The 23,666-nt window shown below is 40.1% G+C and overlaps 1 protein-coding gene across 3 annotated transcripts in view; it reads right to left on the reverse strand.

The window, feature by feature from the left end:
• Positions 1-1,544: 1,544 nt before the first annotated feature.
• The window catches only part of PPP2R2C (protein phosphatase 2 regulatory subunit Bgamma), a 203,586-nt gene continuing 181,464 nt past the window's right edge, over positions 1,545-23,666 (reverse strand). For all 3 annotated transcript variants that reach the window (XM_067297182.1, XM_013960045.2, XM_013960046.2), the window contains 3 exons: positions 18,523-18,692; positions 13,446-13,537; positions 1,545-4,418 (listed from right to left, as the gene is read on the reverse strand). In XM_067297182.1, coding sequence (XP_067153283.1) covers positions 4,127-4,418; positions 13,446-13,537; positions 18,523-18,692 — 554 coding nt within the window. In that variant the 3' untranslated portion in view covers positions 1,545-4,126. The remainder of the gene's footprint in view (positions 4,419-13,445; positions 13,538-18,522; positions 18,693-23,666) is intronic.

The following is a 23,666-nucleotide window of genomic DNA, read 5'->3' on the forward strand; positions in this document are numbered from 1 at the left end:
TAATTCTTTAATGCAATCGTTTGTTTAAATATCTTGCCCATTGACTGACTCTGCTCAGCAAACCAAGTAGTGATCTGTACCTTGACTGACTGATTCGTATTTACGGGAGCATTTGTAGCTGAGGGAACTCAAGAGTTTGCTCTGTCAGGTGCTTCACATGAAGTTCTCTGCATCACAGGCCAGACTTTGGCTCTCTAAGTGCCTAAAGGGTCGTGCTCACTTTCACGTGAATACAAGTTTGATTCTAGCCCAACTGCAGAGAAGAAAAAGTTCCCTTCTAATAAAAGCTTTTTCATGGTACACTCTGAAAGCAAACCATTCCAGTATGCCTGTCAAACTGTCGTGCACAAAACATCCAGACCTCCTCATGGCTTTGCAAAGCAAAGGAAACCTACCCTGTCCTGAGCACCTTATAAAATTAGGCCCAATTTCACAAACCTCTATCCACTCCAGTAATCCTGTTGCCTTTTGAGGTTCTACCACGTGAGCAAGATAAGTGAGTTCATGCTCTAATTTTATATTTAATGCAATTTACTGAGAAGACTGCAAATGAAACAGGATTACTATTGGGAGTGGGAGCTAATTGATGATGTTACTGAAAACTGGACATAGGTGAACAATCCTTATGCTTGCCCTCTTCTTAGGGATTAGTAACCCCAACTTTGGAAGGATCCAAAGGACTTAACTCTCTGCCTGAAAGCAAGATGTGTTAGCTGCAAATAGGAGAAGCAGGTGGCTCATGCCAACATTTTCCTTGACCCCCAACCCATGCAGAGTTAAACTGCCATGTGCGGCTACTGAATATGCTTGCAAAACCTGCAAGAGCAAGAGTTAGCCATCTGGTACATGCTCATACTGCTGGGCATGTAGGGATGAAAAGGGAAACTGAAAACCAGGTTACCTTTTTAAATGGCATATGGCTTGATATGTTGGGTTTTTTTCAGCTGAGTTTTTCTCTCTTCAGTGCCTAGTCCTATTTGTCCATCTAAATGAGTGGGCTTGATTGTGTCTTCCCGCAAAGGGAAAGGGAAAAAAATGGCATGTTAGCTCTGGGTGAGCTGTGCAAAGCAATATGCTGCCTAATCTAACAGCGGAAGCAAATTTATTCTGGTCTGTGTCCAAAAAAAGGACTTAGTGCCTTCAGAAAGCTAACTAACTCGTGCGCTGATGCCCACAGGTTTCTTGGAGTGCTGGGGTTCTGTACAGAGCATATAGGCAGAATCTGCTGCCTTAGACTGAGCTTCAAAAGAAAAGCCCAGATGTTTGGGGCAGGCATTTTACTCTCAATAGGAGACTGAGATTCAATCTCCTAAAGCATACAGAGCAGAGGAAAAAGCAACTCGCGGGGGATGCAGGGTTGCAGTCGCAGTGCCTGCAGCGTCAGGGTGTTTGCTTGCCTCCCTGCCACGCGAGAATGCTTTAGGTTCACACAGTAGCTTACCCCATGCGTCCCTGTCCCAAAACGCCTCTTGCTCCATTGTAAAAGGAGCCAAACAACTCTTTCACCTCTAGCTTAAAAATAAGCCATGGCTCAAAGTCATTTACTTATGCCTTTTTTTGTTGTAATTTTATTGAAAAAGCTGGTATTAACATATTTATATTTTTATTCAACAACAGTTAGCTAATTTGTGCAACACAAAGAATGCAGCCATGAACAACAGCTTTCAAAACAATCAGATTTACCAACTTTACCATCACTTACTCTACGCCACTGAAAGCTCAAACTAAAAAGAGAAAGAAAATTGGAAACGTTCACAATGACGATGTTAACTTTCCATACATTCAAGAAGACCAGGAAACTGAACTCTAGTAGTGATGTCAAAGACATGAATGGAATACTGGTCTTTGAAAGATTTCTATTTATTTCCTCTATAATCACTTCATGGTATTTTGGTTGGGTATTTCAATAGTTTTATAAAGCTCCAAAGATATATTTATTTATTTAATTTTATCACGATCTTTTTGGTACCCAAAGCTGAAACAGAGTAAGGTACTCAAAATTAAAACAAAAAAAATGTTGCATTAAGATCTGCTTTATAATAAGTTATCTATAGAATCTTACTCGAGAATGTTAAAAGCTAAATATATGTTTTACAGTACTTCTAGCTGTAAATGCCAATATGAGCTGATAGCTTTTTCCTTTTTTTTCTTTTTTTTTTCTTTTTTTTTGAGCTGCAAAGGTTAATGGAAGAGGCCAAAAGTCAAAGAAATTGTATGACACCCTTTAAGCAGTAGTTTGGCATTAACAAGATTTCTATACAATTTACCACATTCTTAAACCTTTTTACAAGGAAAAAAAGCAATTTTGTTAAATTTCATTAGAATAAATATGTACATATAATACTGTCCATGCTTTCTAGAGCATACAGTATTTTATAAACAAACATTCCTCATTCTCTTTAAAATTAACCTACACATTTCATACCATATGTGTTTAGTATGGCTGGAAACTGATGCACATGCGTTTGTGCTTCTACACACACAAAATATACAGCATTGATCTAGAAAACTTCAAACGTACAGATTTCATGTGTTGTGTTAAGAAGTCATATAAAAGAGCTTTAGACTTTGTTTTTTAGTTCTTGTAAGCAGATTTTTCACCCACCCTTTCCCCCAACCCAAAATATAAAAGCATGCAGATCCATTTACCAGTACATCCTCCACTTACCAAATAAACCAGTGCATAATGGCTTAAAGATTATTTTTCTGAGGAGTTTTAATAAGGGCAGATTAACAGGTCATCTGAATTGTGCTCTTTTATTCATCATTTGGGAACAAATACTTTGGAATATTAATTTTTCTGCAACCATTATCATCAAATGGTGGCAAACAGATTTTTTTATTTTTGATATTTCCCCCCCCTGGATTGAGAAGTACTTCCTGTCTAGTACACCACACCCTTATGCTTCCTACATGAGGTAAAGCAATTGCATGTATTTTCATTTTCCATTTACATCATTATTCATTTGAAAATGGAGAAGATCTAAGTGTATTTATGTGGAAGAGGGTTTGTTTGGTTTGGAATTTTTTTTTTTTCTTCTCATTTTTCCAGGAATAATTTTGTCATCTAGCCTTTGACTAATTTACAAACATAAAGTTCACTGAGCCATGCTGTCTCACAGAACCATTCTTTATAGTTAAAGATATCATGGCATTGGCTGTATTCCCCAAATGCCAGGATTTGGGTAGCCGGGCTGCAACAAACAAATGAGGGACTTTCTGAAGTGTCGAGCAGTGATTTAACTTTGCTCCCTTGGAGGTCAATGACTGCCTTTACAGACAGCATTTTAGCCAAGACATCTAGACCTCCAACCCCCAAATAGTAGTATGGGTATAAGTATTTAACCCTGCTATTGCTGTATTTGAACAGCCAGCCAGCAGTGGCGCAGCCATGCAGAGTTTTTAAATTGTCCTCCACATGATGAAGATACTAATCATTGTTTTAACCCGAGCAAAGAGATATACGGAGAATGAACTTCTTAAAATAAACTGGGTAACCATATCAGTTTGTCACTTATTCACTCAAAAAGCTGAAGTACAAAGGTAGCAGATGTTTAAAGAAAATGCTGTAAAGAAGGGCGTGGGACAGGTGAGATGGGGCAACTTTTCACCAGGACGAATGGCAATAATTTTGCTTCCAGTCTTACAGCTGTAAAGAGGCCCTTCCAATGTGGCACATGATCTAAGGGCATGTGGCTACTCATTCACTCACAGATAGGTTTGGCTTAATTAAAGACAGGAAAATCTTACTTAAAAAAAAAAAAATCAAGAGACTGAGGCAAAAAGCTCTAACAATGTGGTAAATGCTGTGGCCCGCAAAACGCGCAGCACCCCGTGCCCCGCTCGGCCCTTGGAAGGGCTCAGCCCTCCCAGGACGCCCCGAAACGGATCCCCCTCGTGCCTAAGGAGCCAACACAGACCACAGCACTGCGTTTGCAGTCGTGCCTTTTACTCGTACAGTTGCAGTGATGGAAAACAGTTGGCTTGCCGCCAATACTAATACAGGCCGAGGGCTGAAAGGATGCAGACTACAAATTCCACCACAGAAGCCACAATTTTTGTGAAGATCACATCCTTCTACAACTCTCAAGAGGCTGGTTTGTAAATTGGAGGGATCTTGATAAATCTAGTGCATTTCTGAGTTCACTTTATCCTGAAATATGTACAGATTGTTTGTCGCTGCTATAGCAATGATGTTCTCGGTGGGGTGCCATGCCGTGTGCAAGATCTTCTTCGTAAAGTCCAAACTGTCAACGCTGATGTCGTCTTTCCTCCGTTTGCCTCCAACACAGACTCTCCGGGGTTTAAGAATAGCTCGTGGTTTGCTGCTCTCTCGGGACGCCTCCAAGGTAACATCCCGCTTGGTATTTCGGTCAAACATTCGAAAAAAGTTGTTATACGCACCTGTCATTATGACACTGCAGGGAGAGGGAGAGACAGAGAGAGAAAAAACAAGGACAAAATTAAATTGCAGGTTTCATGAAGTCTGCTAATGTGAGGGGATCAGGACAGTGAGCTTTAACCTAGCATAAGAGGTCTTCTGGTTTCAACTGGAAAGAATATAAAACAGGATTTTTCCCTTGTACTCTCTCAAGTGACTAGTTCTTTCTCCTACCGTTCTCCCCTTGCCTGTGACAGTATTCAATGAACTTTACAGCTACCCCAAAACTGACATCCTGCAGCATTCACAAAAAAAAAACCCCAAAACAAAAAAACCCACAAGTCAGGACCCTGACATCATGGGACTAACCACTGAATAAATGTAACATGTTTAATAAGTTCCTTTTAATTGCCCTCCATGTTGTTATGGTCTTTTAAGGGTCGTGGGTTTTTTTGTTTTTTTTTCCCTTTCCTTTCTCCAGAGCCTTCCCCTGCTCAGGGCCCAGCAGGCAGCACTGGCAGGGAAAAGCTCTGTGCCCAGGACAGAGCAGAAACACCAGCCGTGGTCCGGTTGTCTGCAGAGCAGCTTCCCTTACCATTCCCCCGGCAAAGGCCTGCCACTTGCCTGCTACTATGCCACGAGGTAACAATCTCATATGCTTTAAAAATAAAGGGGGAAAGGGGGGGAAAAAAAAAAGGCCAGTGTAACAGCGTGATAAAATGTATCCCAGCAGCAGCAGAAAGCCTATTGATCAAGATTAGCGCCCATTTCAGAAGCTGAATCAACAGCAGTAAATCCACTGTCTCATTCCTTCCAAATCACCATGTCTTGTCATTAGGGTTCCTGCTGTAATGGTTATTCACAACGTGAAAAATTGGAGGTTATTTCGTATCTCAGCGCTAACATGCACAGTTTGTGATTCTAGCAGTCCAGTGCAGCACTGTGCTTTCTCCCCCAGGCAAAATTTGGAAACAAACAGGTTCATAATGATGGGCTCCATGTATCAGGGGCTGCAGAGCAGTGCAGGGCTGGGACGTGGCCCCGCAGGAGCGAGGAGCCTCCCTCCGGATGACTCCAGAAACAGCCAGGGAGCAGTTTCCACGCAGGCGATGTACCCATGTACCAACTAAACAGATAAGTGTCTGTAAAAATCCTTTTTATGAGGCTTTGCTTGCTCTGCTTTGCAGTAAAGCTGCCTTCATAGGCCATTTGCTTTTTAATTTCTTGAACTCTCACATGTTTTTAAAAGTCTGTTTTCTTTAGTTGGATTTTCTGTGTGCTTTCTTCCCTTTTTTTTTTTTTTTAAACATATGTAGATGACTACTTTTCACGCTGTCCCTGTTTTTCTGCAGTTTAATGTCTCAGTAAAAAATAGCATTATGTAAATGAGAAAGTGCCCATTCTTGTTCAAGGTCACAAACACAGATGGATTATAACCTTACCTGCTGCTTAAAATAATAAGAGAGAACTAAATGTAAGCCTGCTATTTATTCCTGTTCAGGAAAATATAATACACAACAATGCATGTATGAGGTAAGGAGGGGTTTTTATTTTATATATATATATATATATATATAATATAAATATAAATAAAAAATATATATATTATATATATATAAAAGAATAAAAATTGTAGCTAAATACAGAAAGTGTCTGCTCAGTATTTCTATACAGTTTGCCCTGCACAGCACTGTTACAAGCGCCTGCCCAGCATCCTTGCAATCAAGGCTGGCTCAAGAAGCCCCCTCCACCTTGCCAATTAGGTCCCTCACACTGGGTCACTATGGCTCAATTTCTTATCCATTGGTTTTCATTGGTTTTTCTTTACAAGAAGGAGAAACTCATTCTCACCAAATGTAAAAACAAAGAAGGAAAAAAATCCAGTGCAGTCCAATCCTACTTTTATTACATTGACTTTTCTTCTTATTCCTGCCCTAGTTGCCACTCTGATCTCTTTTTCTATTCCTTCCCCCTCCAATCTTGTGGTTTTGTCTTTACCATACTTTCTAGTTAGTGTTTTTCTTTTTTTTTTTCTTTCCTTCCTCCCCACCTCCTCCTTCCTCCCCCTTTCCACCTAGGCTGCTCTGTGAGTTTTAAAAATGCTGTTTTTGTTTCTCTCTCCCTCTCCTGCTAGCCAAGTAGTGTCCCTAGCTTTGCTCTCTTTTGCTTTACTTTGTCTCTTCCATTTTTCTGTTCCTTTTTTCTCTTCCTCTCACCCTTCATTTTTCTTGAGGTCTTACTGCTCACCCTTCTTTGCCATCTCCCTCAGTCACCACTCCTGCTTACTCTCATGAACAACTTGCTCAGCCCTCAAGGGCTTCAGGTCTCTCTCCTTGCCTTCCCCCTTGGGCTGAAGGCTGGATAAATGTTGCTGAACAAATGAGCTGATGGGCAGATGTCCTGCTGCGTCACGTACAGATGACTGGTTTCTGTGCTCTTGAATCTGACAGGGATTTGGTAATACAGGTTGTGGCCCCAGAGATGTCCAGCTGTTGCAAGATCTGCACGGCTTGGCCAGTCACATAAAGCCTAGCAGCTTACCACAGGGTGCAGGAAGGGAAATACACTGCAGGTTGTCTGTTTTGCAGGAACTTTTATTCTCGCCAAGGGCTGTAAAAGGGGCTTTTGCATGCAATCATGTGCGAAATCTGCTTCTGAGATGGGCAATTGCGACACGGAGCTCAATGACCTCTCTGCAAATTCCCCGGAACTAGAGCCCATTGCAGCAGGAGAGGTTGTTTCCGAATCCAGCAGTATTTCAGGTAAACTAAATTTTTCTACCAATTTCCAATCTGTAAAATTCTCTGACACAAAGGATTTGAGAAGAAAGAGTTGTTCTTATTTACATTGTAGGAATAACACTCAAAAGTAAAACAGCACATGTTTACCCATGAATAACATTTTCATATTACATGACACCAGTAGCTGCACCATTAATGTTTAATTTAAGGCCAGAGTTTTAAATCTGTGTAGAATGGGTAAGGAGATGGTTCAACATCTCCTGGGGTCTACAAAAGCACCCTAACAACTACTGATGCCTTCAGCATCTTTAAGCTTCTTCATACCTTAAAGCAGCTGGCTCTGAATAGTTTGTTTTTGGCCATGACTTTTTGCTAAATGAAATGTTTGTGCAGTCTCTGAGCAATGAAATGCTATGTGGCTTTCCTCTCTGTAAAGTTCTACTTCTGTAGGAAGGTCAACAAATTTCCTATTTCATCAACCTCAAGGTCACCTGACTAAGACTTTATCATTTGTACAGAACTGCAGTGATATTTTCTTCTACCCTAGTATTTAGGTATTGAGCTTTCATCAACCCTGTCAGTCAGTAAGAATTGGTATCGCTCTGTCTTTCTCACGTCTGCTATTCCCACATTTTGTTCTGATTTCTTTATTGCAAGAGAAGCTCTTAAATCTCTTGTCCCTGTTGCAGCCAACCTTGCATCTGAACAGTTCGTAACAGAATTGCTCGAGTCAGCCATCAGGATTTGCCTTGAAGTGATGGGGATATCAACTGCAATCAAGGCCTGCTTAAAAAACAAATTGTACTTGCTCTGCACTGGCTTTTTTTTGTGCAAGACTTCCAAAACCAGTTTTGGACTAACTCGGGCCTGGATTGTTCCTCCTAGTGGCACAGAAAACTTTCTTCAGCTGCACATTTCTATTTTGCAGATAATCCAGCTCATGTCACAGTTTGCTGAGGAGCCCATGGAAGCCCCAGGATGGATGGTGGGACAACAACTGGGCAGGCTGCAAGAACTATCACACTCTAGTCTTAAACTAAAGCAGCCCTGCTAACCTGCCCCTCCACCACCCCCCCCCGCAAATGTGGCAGCAGATGTGAATTCACTGAAACAACAGAGAAGTGACACTGAATCCAAGCAAGTGGGAGGGGAGGAGATTCTCAGAGCACCTTCCATCAGCCCTCGCCTCCAGATTTTATCATGACATGCTGCAACTGTGTCCCTTGTAGGCACCCAGCATGAAAAGGGACCATTTCTTTGACCTGAAACCGTTTCCCCAGTTATACACCAAGTCCTAAATTTGCAAGATTTCAATACTATGTGTACCAGTGCAGATCAACACACTTGCAGTCTTCTGGGACCAACATTCAAGGCCCAAAAGAGCCAGCTGACCTTATGAGAAACAAGGCTTGGTTCCATGAAAATACTTCAAAAATCTTTTTCATGGGAATGAAAAATGACATTTATTAGGACAAAGGGGAAGGAGGAAACACTGTTGCAAGCAAGTTTCCTTTCACTGTTACACTGCTAGATTCATTAATGGGGTGGGCCAGTTAGTTATACTGGGGAATTTTACTTTATTCTGCACCACGTGAAGCGAGTGACTCCTCATCATAAAGGCCATACTTCAAACCTCATGGGGAGTGTGCTGACACTTGAGGCACCAGATTCAGGGTCGTGGCACTCAGGTACAGGTGGCTGTGACAGGACTGGAAAGGAGAACAGGGATCCTCAAGTCCTTCCAAGCTAATATTTGACATGCTGAGCCTTGATAACAAAATGATGTCTTCTAGCTCTCCAATACGGAGCACGCTGCCAGACAGGAATAGCCTGTTAACATTTTGTTTTCTGGGACCTGCCAATTCTGCCTGATTAGACTGAAGGCTGATGGATGCTCACCAGCATGAATGACAGTTCAATAGGAAAGGACTGACTAAACAGTTGTATGTGCCTTCACTCATCTGCTTACAGCCTATCACTTATCATGATGGTATTCAGAAGTCTCCCTAGAAGGGTTTCCCTACACATTTAGTTGGGATCTTTATAAAAAAGAATAGTAATTAAGGTATTCACTACCATGTAGAATATACTACACTAATTTTTTTCTTTTGCTGGCGTCTCCTGTAATTCACAGACAGCACAAACAGCTCCAGAAGTGTTAATTTTTGTGATTAAAGCTGAAATAACAAAATGGCTACTGTTGACAGTGGGAAGAAGAAAGTATCCTGCAGATCACTGTTAATATATTTCACTGCAGAGCTAAATGAAAGAATTAAATGAAATTAGTGTATATCTACATAGCCATGTAAGCATGATGCATATATAATACAGATGGCATGATTTTAGTGTAATATACTCAACGACAGATAAAACATGCTCATCTGGTTGAATTACTGTAAGACCTCTGTTTGACTCCCTCTCCTGACCACTCTTTTTGCCCAAGTACTGAATGATTAATGTGTCCTTCAGCAAATGAGATCGGGTCTGTCTGATCGTATTAGTTCCTCTTCATTGGAGTAACTGAGCATCAATCACGCTGTAATCAGAGCTCATATACATTGATTTTTTTTTTTTTTTTGTAAACAGCCTCACCATCAGAGTCTATCATTATCCTGGACTAACTCCTTAATAATGACAAAAATTGATTAAAAAATATTTTTGCCTAAATAATAAACATGCTTTTATTTTTAACTGAACAATCCTGTCACTTTAACTTGTCACTGTAGTTTTAAAGTCTGCAAAGGATAAAAACCAAAAAGTTTAGCATGTTAATTATTACTATTATGTATATGTAGTAATACCATAAATATTATATTACAGATTCTCTTAAGAGTACCATTGCTAATAGGCATTGCTTACCTTTTACAGTAGTCCTTTTAAAAAAATTACATACAATAAAGAATGAAATTAAGTGACCTTAATATTCAAATGAACTGTTCTTTAAGAGTTACTGGTACCTCAGTATAACTTAAATTATGATCCACCAAAAAAATCATTGTAGTGCATAGCAAAACAATAAAATACTTGTAATATACAGAAGCAAGAAGCTCAGAGGAGTGAATATGTATTTCCTCTCCTTAAAAGATGAACATCTGTGCCGATACATTAAACTCGTAGAAAGAAACAACTAAATTAAAGCTGACTGTTATCTTTTGTCAAATGTTGCCAGCTACTCTACTCAATAGTTTCTTAAAAGCGAGAGCAGTGTATTGTGTTTAGTGATGGAATTGGTAATAGTGCAAGACTAACAACCCTTCAATGTTGAGGCAGTAAAATAAATTAAGCCCTTACAATGGTATGCACCCACTTAATGATTACTCACTACATTGATCTTTCTCATCTGTCAAGTAGGAACTAAAATATTACACTCACTCAATATCACCCTGATATTGAATAATACTATTCAGACACTATTCAGATAGTGGGCTGAGTTCACTAATGAGGATGGCAGCACTTCATTCAGCGATGGGAGAAAGACTCGGGGCATGTGAACACATGGCTGCCCATCCTGTAAAATGCACTGGGAATTCCCGCTAAGGATGAACAGAAATGGTTTGAAATGACCTGAAACCCCCTGAATCTTTCTTTGTGAAAGTTTCAAAATATCTGATTAATTTCTCTTTGCTTGTGTGATTCTTCAGTGCTGGATTTGGGCAGGGATCAGCACCATTGTATTTCCAGGAAAGGCTTTTTTTGGGGTGTTTCCAATAGGACTAAACCAAGAAGTGCACAGAGTCTCCTGAGACAACCCTCTGCTAAAAACATCTATTCATACACAGGATTAGAAAGTTTAGAGAAACACCCCAAAACCTAGATATTCCTCTAAAACTTCTATGGGTCATTCCCACTTTCTGACCACAATGAAACCGCTGTCATGACAGCCCATCTGCTCATTCCTACGCTGCAGTCCTAACAATCTGGGAAGGATTTTTGCTCAGTGTGGTCCACCTATGTCATTTTAAATGGCCACAGCTTGTATCACAGACTATACTCAATGCTAAATTAATCCTTGTCAGCAAACACACACATTACCCTGGCATGCAACAGTAGCTTATGGAAATGGCTTTAGAATCTCAATTGTCTGAATCATTTAAATATGAAGACTGGATGAATCACTTCCACACAGACAGGATGGCCCTCTTGCTTCCAGTTTCCATTATTCTTGAAGGAAGTCCATAAACTGGACCACTCAGTATCTTTGCGGAAGAGCTGAAGCATAACTGTTACAGATCAGAGATCATGGAAGGATATAAGTTCTTTTGAATATTATTAAAGGAAAAAGTTTTAGTTCTTAGTAAAGAGAGAAGCTCTCCCCTGGAAAAGTAAGGCATTACACTTTATCTGTATTTGTGGAATACAGGACTGGAAGAGACCCTGTTCTGCACTACCGAGTTCAGTCACTTGGTATTTCAAGCAATGTCTCGTACAACTTCTTTCACAAATTTTCTGAGCACCAGGCTCAAAACAGTTGGGCTTTTTACACCTCCACTATTTGGGGCTGGAAGACTGCTCCATGCTGTTGCTGTTCCAACAGGCACAAACTGCCTCTCATTCCCAGCCAAGTTCTAATTTCCAACCAACTTGTCACTTGGTACCTATATTTGCTCTCGTGCCATTATCACCAGCATTTAGCTTAGCTAGATCCTCTTCCTGCCTACAGACACCTCCTTGATGTACTTATTAGAAGCAAGTAGAATCATGGCTTCTCTTCTGCTAGGCTGATCAAAATAAACTCTTCCATTCTCCTCTCTTTAGAGCATCTGTCCAGCTGCCCGATTAGTTCATTCACCTTCAGTGCACCCGTGTGTTTCATCTGCCTTGAAGATGAGAGACCAGAAATGTGTCAGTAGTCCAGAGGTCTTTCAATAGGGCTGTAATATAATGTCACCACTACTCCTCTCTCTCTGCTGGACATCCCAGTCTTGCCCATTCAAGGATCATATTTGCCCTTTTCCTAGCTGCAGCACACTGCATTTCGTAGTCCTTCCCTCGTCCGGGGAACAGGCCTGCTTCAAGTGCAATGAGCCGGACTGTTTTTCTCTTTTCCAAATGAGAGGCTAAGTGAGCTGAAGGCACAGTTCCAGGCTCCCAGCAAGCCAAACTAATTGGCAGCATTTGTCTGCTGGCTCCCAGCTCCTGCTGAGCCAGGAGTCACTGTGTGCTATTCAAAACTGGCTCGGGTGCTCTCTTTCACATTCATTCTAGATTGCTAATCCCCTTCACAATCACCTAGCGTATGAAAGTCCTTGTGGGTGGTTTCCAACTGATAAGATGAATGCTTGCTTTTTTTTTTTTTTTTAAACTAAAATCCACATTTTGCATTATACTCCTGAATTTCATCCCATTTTTATTATTCCAGTCCTCTAGGCTGCTCAGTTCTTTCTGCACAATATTCCTATTCCTCTAAGTACTGACACTCTTTGCTAATATTATAGCATTAACAAATCTCATCCTCTCTCTCTCTGACTTGTGTCAACATCCCTCATGAAAATATCCAATGAGAATGTGTCCAAAAAACCCCAGGGACCTGTCCTCGAGTGCATATACTCTGAGAGGGGTAGGTATCAGAAACTGCCACTTATGTCAGTGGGAATTCTGTCTAAGGAAAGAGGAGGAGGTATTTAATATAACCATATTTTTTATGCAACAGACTTTGGTATTAATTACACTAATTTGGCAAAGTGCTAGTTAGCTGCCATAACACAAAAACAAGTTATAGTGTTATAAGCCAGCATCATTCTAGTTTGCTCTACAACTATGAAGCTGGAGTCTAAGGAATTACATGCCATGTGAGAGGTGTACCCATAAACATAAACTTCTAGGGAAGCATTTAACCTAAACAAGAAACATGCACCATAAAAGGCAGCAGTGGTTTGTAGAGAATCAGCGGGTCCCTGTGACTCCCTTTCCTTTTCCCTTTCTCTCCCAGTTTCCAGTAACTGAACTGAATTTCTGAGGAAGCTAACATGTAAATATGGCATCAGACAAGCTTCCTCAGTGTGTTACTGGGGCTGTGCAAGCTAGTGGCATTCTTTTAAATTCTTGCAACCTGCTTTCGGTTTCAGTGAAAATGGACAGAATTTGAAGGCTTTTTTTTCCTAAGGTGTGAGCCAAGATTAACAAGGCATAAGTCATGTCTAAGGAGGTCAGAGACGCAACTACATCAATATCCAAGCACCTTTTGAAAGCCTGAACACTGATACGTAGAGATGTAACTTGATATTCAAAATAACCACACATAACGCTTTACTTTTTGATTGCTCCCCATCATAAGGGAGCTCTTCAGCTAAACTGAAACAAGGATGGACATTAGGCTGGATTACCTGTCTGATCCATTCCATGCACATTCAAACTTGTCAAAGATGCAGTCATTCTCATAGAGGGAACACAGCTTGCTCCTAAGGTAATCATGGACCTGTTTTAGAGAAAATAACTGCTGTTATTTTTGAAAACAAAACAAAACAAAACAAAACTCCACAGCCAGTCCCCGACTCTCTGCGTTATCTCCCACATTCACTTTTACAATATGCTGCACAGGTTGGCAGTTCTGCAGAAGACAGTGGCTGTTAAAGGAGCTAAGCATACTTTCCCACAGGTCAGTTAGCAGCAAGGCATGGAGCATGCCTCATTCAGCAGGCTGCAGACCACTCCTCTTTACTTGTTTCCTGCTCAGGTGATCATCTCAATGCTTGCCTGATTCCCAAAGACATTTCACCAGCTGATAGCCTAAATGTGCTAATTAATGTGTGAGTAATGTAACTTAAATAGCAAAAAAAAAAACAAAAACAAAAATCAGCATATTCCAAGGTAAGTGGACTCTCACTTGCGGCAGAAAAAGAACCTTGCTCTACTTAAGAGACTCTACTGTATGGTATTACATACATTTGGATAAGGCATTTCAGAAGCCAAATACCGTACAAGCTTGCAGTTGCACAGGCTGTAAATTAGAACACTAATATGGTTATATCCTATTTTTCTGAGACTTGAAAACAACATTGCTAATTCTCACTTACAAATTTGGAAAGTGAGATTAACCAGCAGATCTCTCTTCTAGGCTACATACTTGTAGTGAACGAGGGTTATCATAAAGAGACAAATCTCACGTAAACTTTTTCAGTCCTTTGAATTTGATTAGCTTTCTTCTGGATGATTGGTTTCATTTCCCAAGGAAAGAATGAGCTAGAAAACCCCTTCCTACATGTATCTACTAATGCACTTTCATTCCTTCTAGCTGTTGTGGAAGCCTCAATCTCCAGTTGGAGCCTGTGAAGTAGCAGCTCCTCTGGAGAACAAAGTTGCGTGCATGACCCCCTGAGAGCACACAGACCCATCCGATGATAGCCTACAGGCCTAATGCTGGTCCAGCACAAGGAGGTACAGGTTCTTTCAAGTCCAGGGAAACCATTCCTGTTAACATCCACCTGAGCCTGGGTCTCCTGACTGCCGTCCTCTCAGCACATGCTCAGCACCCTCCTCTGGCCCAAGGGCTTGAACATTTCTTGTAGCAGAATAACTTCTATCAAGACCAGACTAGGGACAATGACCTTTCACTCAAATTTTATTTAAACCAACACTATTTTCAATAGCTAAATTGTATAGCATACTAAGAAAACTTGTAACATAAGCTTCTTGTGGACTATAAATTTTAGTCATGGTTCAATTTTTAGAAATAGATGAATGAATCCTGAGCTATGTATCAACAGATAATGTCTGTCAGCTGAACAAAATACTTATACAGCAAATAACAGGCTAATGGTAGATGCAGATAAAGTATTTAACAATTAAATGCATTTACCCTCATGGTGAGTAATAGGTCAGAACACTTCCAGAACTGATGCAGTTTCTTGCACAGTCAGTAATGAAATACTTTCATTTTCTCTTTTTCTCTTTACTTAAAGCCTCAATATATTTTTTGCTGTTGCTTACACATCACTCATCTATAGCATGATTTTACCATACTCCCATTGTTTACTATTTTTTCTATTAGCAGTGTAATTCATTACAGACCTGAAGTTCTTTGCATTATCAGGTTTGTGAGCTCCCAACCCTTGGAAGAAATAGAAGGGCTGGATAAAGCAGGAGAAGGAAGCACAGATAACATTTGCCTCACTGATTGCTTTGACACTGTCATTTCTAGGTCTTCCTCTTCTCGTTCCCATTTCCAGCAGCCATCTTTGACCACTGCTATGTATGCCCCCTTTGAGAAGCGCGCCCAGCTGCTCAGCTTCGAGCTGTGCCTACAGCCCTTGTCAAATAGTATATTGTGGTTGCTCTCTGTTTTTTTATGAATTTCTTCAAAGCCTTAGCTCCTTTTTCTTGACTCGTTGTCTGCCGACTTTCACTATTGCCATGGACAACCAGATTGCACTGCATCTTGACCATTTGATTACTACACTTGACCACATTCAGACCTCAGAGCAACTATGAAAAACTAAACAAAAGAAAAAAAATCACCTTGTTTTTATGTTCATCTGCCACTATAGATTGAGGGTAAAAACAGACGTGCATTGTCTGCATATATTGTTCTTACCACACACAAATAACATCCCAATTCCAATCAAATTCATTCCTAGGTAATAGGAATGAATTTTCACATCATTGCACTGTGTTAGGTCAGTCCTTCATGGAATTATCCAGTCATTTTGTGCTCCAGAATAACACAGTGATAAGACTATATGGGGAGCCATTTCACTGGGACTGAATATTTAGAGTCAGGAATTGTGCTGATAAGTGACAAATTAGTCCAAATCTCTATACTATATGCTTTGCCAAAGTGAATCAAGCTACTATCAGCTATGAACTTGTTCACCTCCGGCTGGCAGGTTCTGCTGGGGTAATTCATCTGGGCAGCACGGAAAAGAGTCTCACGCTGGGCAGGGACATCTTGGCACCTGCAAGCTCAAGCTCTGGTCATTCCATTCTGTTGCTCTTTTGGTGCTGTCCAGTGCAACATGCTCTGCCTTTTTTTTTCTCTTTATTTTATGTGAGGCATAAACAGGAGAAAATCATGTTGAATCATTGCCAGCAGCTAACATGTTTCAGCAAGGCTCTAATAGCTGCTGTATGCAATACCATTCTTTTGGCCACAACACTGACAAGAAAATGCATGAGGAATAAAATTTTTTATGGCACTAAAACTGTACCCTGATAATGAAGCAGTGCACTTACAGACTCTGCTCTTTCTTACAACCCTATGGGGAAATCTCCTATTACGACTCCCTTCACGAATTTCAGTTAGACAATATCTGTGTGGCTACCATGCAACACATGAAATGAGAATTTTAATGTTTTTTTTAGTTATGAGTTATTTTAATGTTTTTATGTTTCATATCTATGTTTTCGTCATGGAGGGGTTTGCTGTTTTTACTATTACTGTTTGAATTTGGAAAGCTATAATGAATGGCTCTAAATAACCAAGAGCTTTATTTATTTATTTAACAGTTTTGTGTGAGCTAATACATAGTTAATTTATACACACCATCCTGATTATGTGGCTACATAACTCTGAAAATCTTAGATTTATTTGTTGCCTTCTGGTGCTTCTGCAGATACTTTTAAGAGATTTTTTTAAAAGAGTAATTTAAACTACGTTTTCTTTCTTAAAGAATAGAATTCATTTTGCAATTGAAAAAGACCTAAGGTTGTCCAGAGGAGTTGGACTGTGTGAATGCTAAGCAGTCCTCCTGTGATATTGCCCTATTAAGGCCTCTGACCGACTTCTAGAGTCTCCTTTTGTCAGCTGCTTGTCAATGCATCTGTCAATGCTCTTTACAAGGTACTGGATAAGTATTTGGGAAAGAAAGGCAATCCACAGGTTAAAGCAAAGCAGCAAGAACACTTAAATTTGCAGGGGTTTATTATTATTTTTTATAAGCTTCTGATTGACTGCAATAATCAGTACTGAAAAATTATACTCATTTTCCACATCTCAGTGGGGAAATAACTTCTTAATTGGCCCCACTGCTGGGCGTCAGACTGATTTAAAGGTAGCCAGCTTGCTTCAAAGGTACCTACATGAGGAAGTAAAAGCATATGTCAAAATCAAGACAAACAGGTTGGCTTGACCAGCTATGTCTCTCCAAGGAGAAAGTTGCTTACTCCATTAGCATAAGTATAAAATAATATGTTACCTGAGTTCCTAAAATCTGAGATATGATTCTAGTATGTGAAACAATCTCCCCGTTTTCCCCCCACCCTATTTTTACAGCACATCAAAATTTCTAACACATTTAATATTACAAGTACTGTCATTTTCAGAACAGAAACAACTCTGTATTTTTAAAGGCATACAGGCTCAGACTTTCAAATGCTAACAGGAGATACACTACAGAGTATCCACTGAAAGGTAATGGATGATGCACTGGACAGCACTGGGGGCCCACTTTGTCTGCACAGTTTTAGCTAATAAACACCTCCAGCATTATTGATCTCAAATTTTGGTTGTTTTGACAAGTCACACTACCAAACTCTCAGTATGTGCTATTTTAAAAAAGCATCTTAAACACAGTTACTGTGAATTACTGTACCTCACCTGCCCTTACACAGATGGTAGGGGACAGAAAACAGGAATTATTCCAACACTTTTGCAGGACTGTCTCTATGTAAGCAGTATGAGCCAGATGAATGATATTTTTCCTATTTTGCATGTTCTTTTGTGTGTAGCTGAACAGCTTTTACTCATTGCATTTTCATAACAAGCATTTTTTGCGTCACAGACATATTTTTCCTTTTCAAGGCAGAGTCAAAAAAATGTAAGCTCAAACCTTTACTGCCAAACAGAGCAGATGTCAAGAGTGCAAATTCAGCGCTGGCAGGAGCCAGTGGCATTTTGTCTGCATAATATCCCAGTGAATTCAGGCAACCAGATGTGTTTCTCTGGCATTCACAGACTGCTGTGTCAGCGGTGATGTTAGGACTTAACAATAATCTCTTCTAAAATTAGGCCCCAAGGAGAAACGTACGGATGAAGTTTTAAACAAGTTCCCAAATGACGATGGCAAAATCTCAGCAGTTACAAAGGGAGCAGAATGAGAGGCAATGCACAGAATCCTTTCCTCAGTTTCTTTTACATACTAATTATGAAATGTGTCATTTGAAAACTGATGCCAAACTGAAGAGCTAATTTCCCGCAGTAGACACATTGCTTCTTTCAAGAGCCAGATCCACAGAGGATGTTACCCCGACTCCCACAGAGTTACAGTTCCTCACTGATGCTGAAAGCGTCCCTTTGCACTCTGCTCAGCGGATACTACTAGGATTCCACTATAAGGGCTTAAACCACCTTTTTCTCTTAACTATCTTATCCCCAGACTGAGCAATGAGAATGTTACAGAAAAGTTTAGTTTTTGAATAGTGAGATGTTTTTATATTGCTGCCCTTCAGGAAGTGAGAGATACCTACCTGGTACGTTTCTACAGGCTTTGTTTCCATGTTCAGATCCCAAACTTTGACAGTGAGGTAATCTCTTGTTAGCATGTATCTACCACTGTGACTGAATTTGACATCTGACACTGAAGAGATAATTTCTGAAAAAAATGATCTGTTACTGGGGTCTTCTGGTTCTTCATAAACTGTTTAAAGAAAAAGAAAAGAGAAAGAAATTAGAATTTTATAAAAGCAATGCTTTATTATACAATCTGTATTGTATATTTCTTGTGAAACAACATCATTCAAAGTACCAATCCATATGACATAGAATTAATTATATGCCCACTACTGAATTTATTTCTGTTATCTTTATGTAAAAATATAAGCTGCAAGCTTTGTATTTTAGAACATGGGCCATCAGATGGTCTTGAAGAAAGCACATGCGAAGACTCTGACTTCAGATGATGTCAGCTTAGAATTGATTTGTCAGAATAGCTAGCGCATGTGCAAGATGCCTTTCATCTGGATTGATGCCAAACAATTTATGGCACTACAGCAAAGAGCTGCTTCATCTAACATTGAAATATTGCCACTTTTGGATTCCGAGACTGAAATCTTTGAACTCCTTGGTGGCAGCCTAACACACAAAAAAATTGATATGTGCAGAATAACCTAAGGAAAATAAATTAAAGCAGTCTTCTTTTAAAACTGCTGGGATGATGTATGTCTTAAACAGAATTTAGCCAAGATTTTCCTTTAAGCATCATTTTATGCATTATCTTAAATACTGTGCCCACTGGCATTTTGGTTGGAGATACCCTGACGTGAGAGTGACACATGGACTTGGACTACTCACTCAAACCACCTTCACTGTGTCTTGAAGTTATTTATTTTTAGAGGCTGCAGCCCTGCTGATTAGAGAAGAGGTGTTTAATATTACCACACTTTATTTTCCCCAAAGCAGAAGAGCTTTCACTACCCCCAGTTAATTAAGTTACTACACAATAAAAGCTAAATAAAGCTGGAATTTTTGAGGGGAGTGTGTTATCTGTATTTGGCATCCAACACAACAGAGAGGAAGAAGAAATCTTTCAACGTGTAGCTTCTGATGGACTTAGGATGATGAAAAGAGGAAGGTGGACAACTCACCTGGAGCCTTCAAATAATCTCAGCTGTACTTAACCTTACAGCTATGGGCCAAAAGCATAATTTGAAGAAATTACATAACTGTGTCAGTTAGTTGACCACAGCTACACTACAACAAGGCAGTTCATCTATGGACATCTTTCTTGTGGTCCCCACATCCTCTCCCTAACACATAACCCAAATTTGGGTGTCCCTATCACATGAAAGGTAGACATGCAGCCTCACGATGGCCCTGGCATCCCTGGGAAGGATGGCTCCTCAAAGCCTTGCTTGGCTGCCAGCACCAGCTGGCCAGTCTGCAGGCTTCCGGCCATGTCTGAAGGCATTTGAGACTGAACAACATGAATTTTGGGGAGCAGTTGCAAATTGCAATTACCTCTTTCCTAAAATGTGAGCAAAGGAGAATGATTTACCAGTTGGAAACATGAACTATTTAGTCCATGGGCAATTGCTGATACTTCTGGGAAGCAGTGAACTCACTATATGCACTGCTTAACTTTTCTGGGTAATCTACTTCACATACGGACAAGGCAAAGGATCATGAAATATGGCTTGGAGTACCTCCATACAGGGGCATCTAGCTCTTGTAGCTAGCAGATTGGTCATCACTATTCAGCTGCACATAATAACAATACCTGATGGTTCACACTTAATCGGAGGAGTCACAGAATCACAGAAAGGTTGAGGTTGGAAGGGACCTTTGGAGATCATCTAGTCCAACCCCCCTGCTCAAGAAGGGTCACCTAGAGCACGTTGCCCAGGTTTGTGTCCAGATGGCTTTTGAATATCTCCAAGGAAGGAGACTTCACAACCTCTCTGGGCAACCTACTCCAGTGTTCCGTCACTCTCACAGTAAAGAAGTTTTTCCTTGTGTTCAGATGGAAAACTTGAAATGACTGGCAATAGTGGGCCCCACTTCGTCTGCTGCAAGTCAACTACTAAGCAAGGTTTCTTCATCTCTCCCTCAACAGCTTTCACTAGAAAGGGTCATGCTGGTTGACGTGAGTTAGCCATTAAATCATTATCTCTTACCAGGAGCTTAGAGCAATTCTGTTCCCTTTCTGCTGGCCTCTACACCTCACTTCTGTGATCTGAATCACCTCATACGGCGCATTTAGTAGAAAGTCAGGCTTTTTGGGTCCTTCAGTTGTCAGTGAAATCAGCAGGATTCTGCCCACCTATGTCTAGAATATTCTTTGGAAATTGGGAATTTGGTGGGTGTCATTTCCAAGTTTCAAAAGTGAGTGAAGAGAAGCTATTCGTTGAGACATGAAAAGGTGCAGAAAGTAGAACAACTTCTTGCTGTCAGTCAAAACAGAGTTTTTTGGGTAGTCCACTGGAATATTTTTCTCTTAAGTCATTTATCTATGACTGTGATCCAGACTGTTGAATGCAACAAGGTTCGAGTTTCCATCAGGTGATATTCTGCTGAAAGTTAAGGGTGAGTATGTGGGCGAAGCATGAGGGATAATGCAAAAAAAATTATGGGCAATTTTCTTTGGGGATGTGCAGTGAAATGCAGCCAGGCATGCACATGAGAATAAGTTCTATATTTGAACATGCACAACACATCTAAATGGTAATGAACTACTTCAAAAAGGGGGAAAAAAACTTTTCTTTTCAGACAGACTGTAAATGAACAACTTTAAATAGCTCTTTAAAAATTTGCCTAGACATTCTGCAAAACAGATATTTTGTAATTATCCTGTCAGATTTTCAATAGAAGTCTGATGAGCACAAAGCAATTATCATTCCTCATACCTCTTCCCTTTAATCTGTCCAAACCATGTACTTGGCTGGCAGAAATTTCATCCTCCTAATTATGATGTGAAGTTGCTATTTAAACCAGGAACGAAAAAGAAAACCCACTGTATTACCCCTTCATTTACAGCTGAAATAAATTTTCTCAGTTATTCCAAATACAAGGCTCTACAAGTCTAATCAAACTCCCAATGATTAGAAGAGGAGCAATATCAGTACCTGGATGCTCTGCATTTTCTTAAGATGACCATTAATGAGATTAAACCATTTCATCCCTTATCTGCACTATTTAATGCTTTCCTGTGCTTACCACAGTGAGTATTGGAAAATCTTACATTAATTAAACTGCAGAAGGAAAGGTAACGGCAGCAAATTTAGTAGCAGCAATTCTTTGCAGATAGCTCAGCACAGGCAAAGCAGGAAAATTGTTATAGGAAACTGAGGAGCAACTCCCAGCGTTACAGGGAAAGCTCAGCAACTAGTAGCATATGCCTGAACAACTAGAACAAGGCATTGGCCTAAGGAAATGAAGGTGAGATATACCATCCTAGGCTCTTAGCTATCTCTGGTTTCAGCATTAATATAATGGTAGGTGTACACTGCAAAAAGGCATAATCTTAATTCAGTTTGGCAAATGGAAGCTAGATAACTGGAGACAGAACAGTAGTGAAGGTGATAAAACTTTGATTTTTGTTCAGACAAGCAATACAAATTCAACCCTGGCCTTTTCAAGCTGATAGGAGATGATATGGTAATAGCTCACCATTCGCTTTATTTCCACGCATATTTTGAAGTTAGCTAGCAAAATCTGATTTGCCAACATGCACTGAAAACACAACTTCTGTCCATTACGGTTTCAACTTACCCTTTGAAGGCTGCTCTTACACCACAGGGCAACCAGCACCAAAGACGTAAGAGACTTCAAATCTACCTTACTTTTCTATATCTAAATAGATCTTGTTGGACTAGAATCTGGAAACAGAACTTTGCTGAGATTCAGTTAGAAAGTCTATTGTATTCCTCTATTAATTTCTTGATTAACTTTTTAATAACTAACTTTTGTAATGAAAAAGGGTGTTAACTTTCATTAATATTGTTCTTGAAAACCTTTTCAGTGCTAATTATATAAAAGATATAAAACTATCTGTCTAGTTGCAAGCTAATGAACATAGAAACCACAAATGCTGTGGTGTACTGAGCTTTCATGTGACACTGCTCAGACTTAAATATGGCCTTGACAACAGGAACACAGAAATGCCGTGGGATTACGGAGCGAAGTCGAGCGCGTCTCCAAGCACAGCCAATTCTGCAGCAAAGCCTCGCAGGAAGACACCATTCCTGCTCCTCACTCCACCGGTAGGGACATGGCTTAGCTGGGAAGTCTTGGTAGAGAAACAGAAATGCTCAACACCCTTCTGCATGGCTTCCTGCTCACAGCTTAAAAAACAGGGTGGCTTTTCACAGAAGTAATTCCAGGCTTTGGGGAGAAGGATGGGTTGGGTGAAGGATACTTGCCAGAGCACTGTTTCCCTGAATCCTGAAGAAAATCTGCCACAAAAAAATACGCTGCTTCTTTCTTAGAAGGAACTGCTATCAGCTGAAAATCAGTCCTGCCTTTTTGTCTCTTATTTAAAAAGATTAAGTAAACCTCAATGTAGAATTTCTCTGACCTAATGCAGACATGGAGACTCTCCTTAAAAACAGTGCATAGAAAAGGCACTTGTAAGGTGTGTATTTATCATGCAGAAATAAATGCTGATGCCTAAGGTTAAAAATAAACAAACAAAAAAAACAAACAAAAAACCCAAAAACCAGCTACAGTGGGCCAGAAGGTCCATCTCATGCAGCTTCCCTTCCAGACACAGGCCAAAAGCAGATGCCCAGAGGGAAGTACATAAGAGCAGTGCAAGTGTATAGGATGCTTCTCCCAGGATTCTTCTGGCTCTCAACAGGTGGGTGAGGTGTTAAGTGATGCCACCGTAATTTCCCCTTTGTTTTAATATGGGCTTGATTCCATAAATTTGAAAGGCACACACCTGGGATAAGACACATCCAATAAAGAAAAGAAACCCTCTAATCTTCATATTAAATTCCAAGCAAGAAATAAAGAACTAAGGGCTGAAAAAAATTAAGGGTTGCTCATTTGAATTTAACTCTGACCTTTCTTACAAATCTTGTTTCTTAGTTTTTTACTAAAAGCCAAAAACTTCTGATAATGTGCAGACTGGACTTTCTCACTCTGCTCAACATACACCACACAAACTACGAGG

This window comes from Apteryx mantelli, chromosome 5 (assembly GCF_036417845.1).
Source record: "Apteryx mantelli isolate bAptMan1 chromosome 5, bAptMan1.hap1, whole genome shotgun sequence".
Taxonomy (NCBI): Eukaryota; Metazoa; Chordata; class Aves; order Apterygiformes; family Apterygidae; genus Apteryx; species Apteryx mantelli.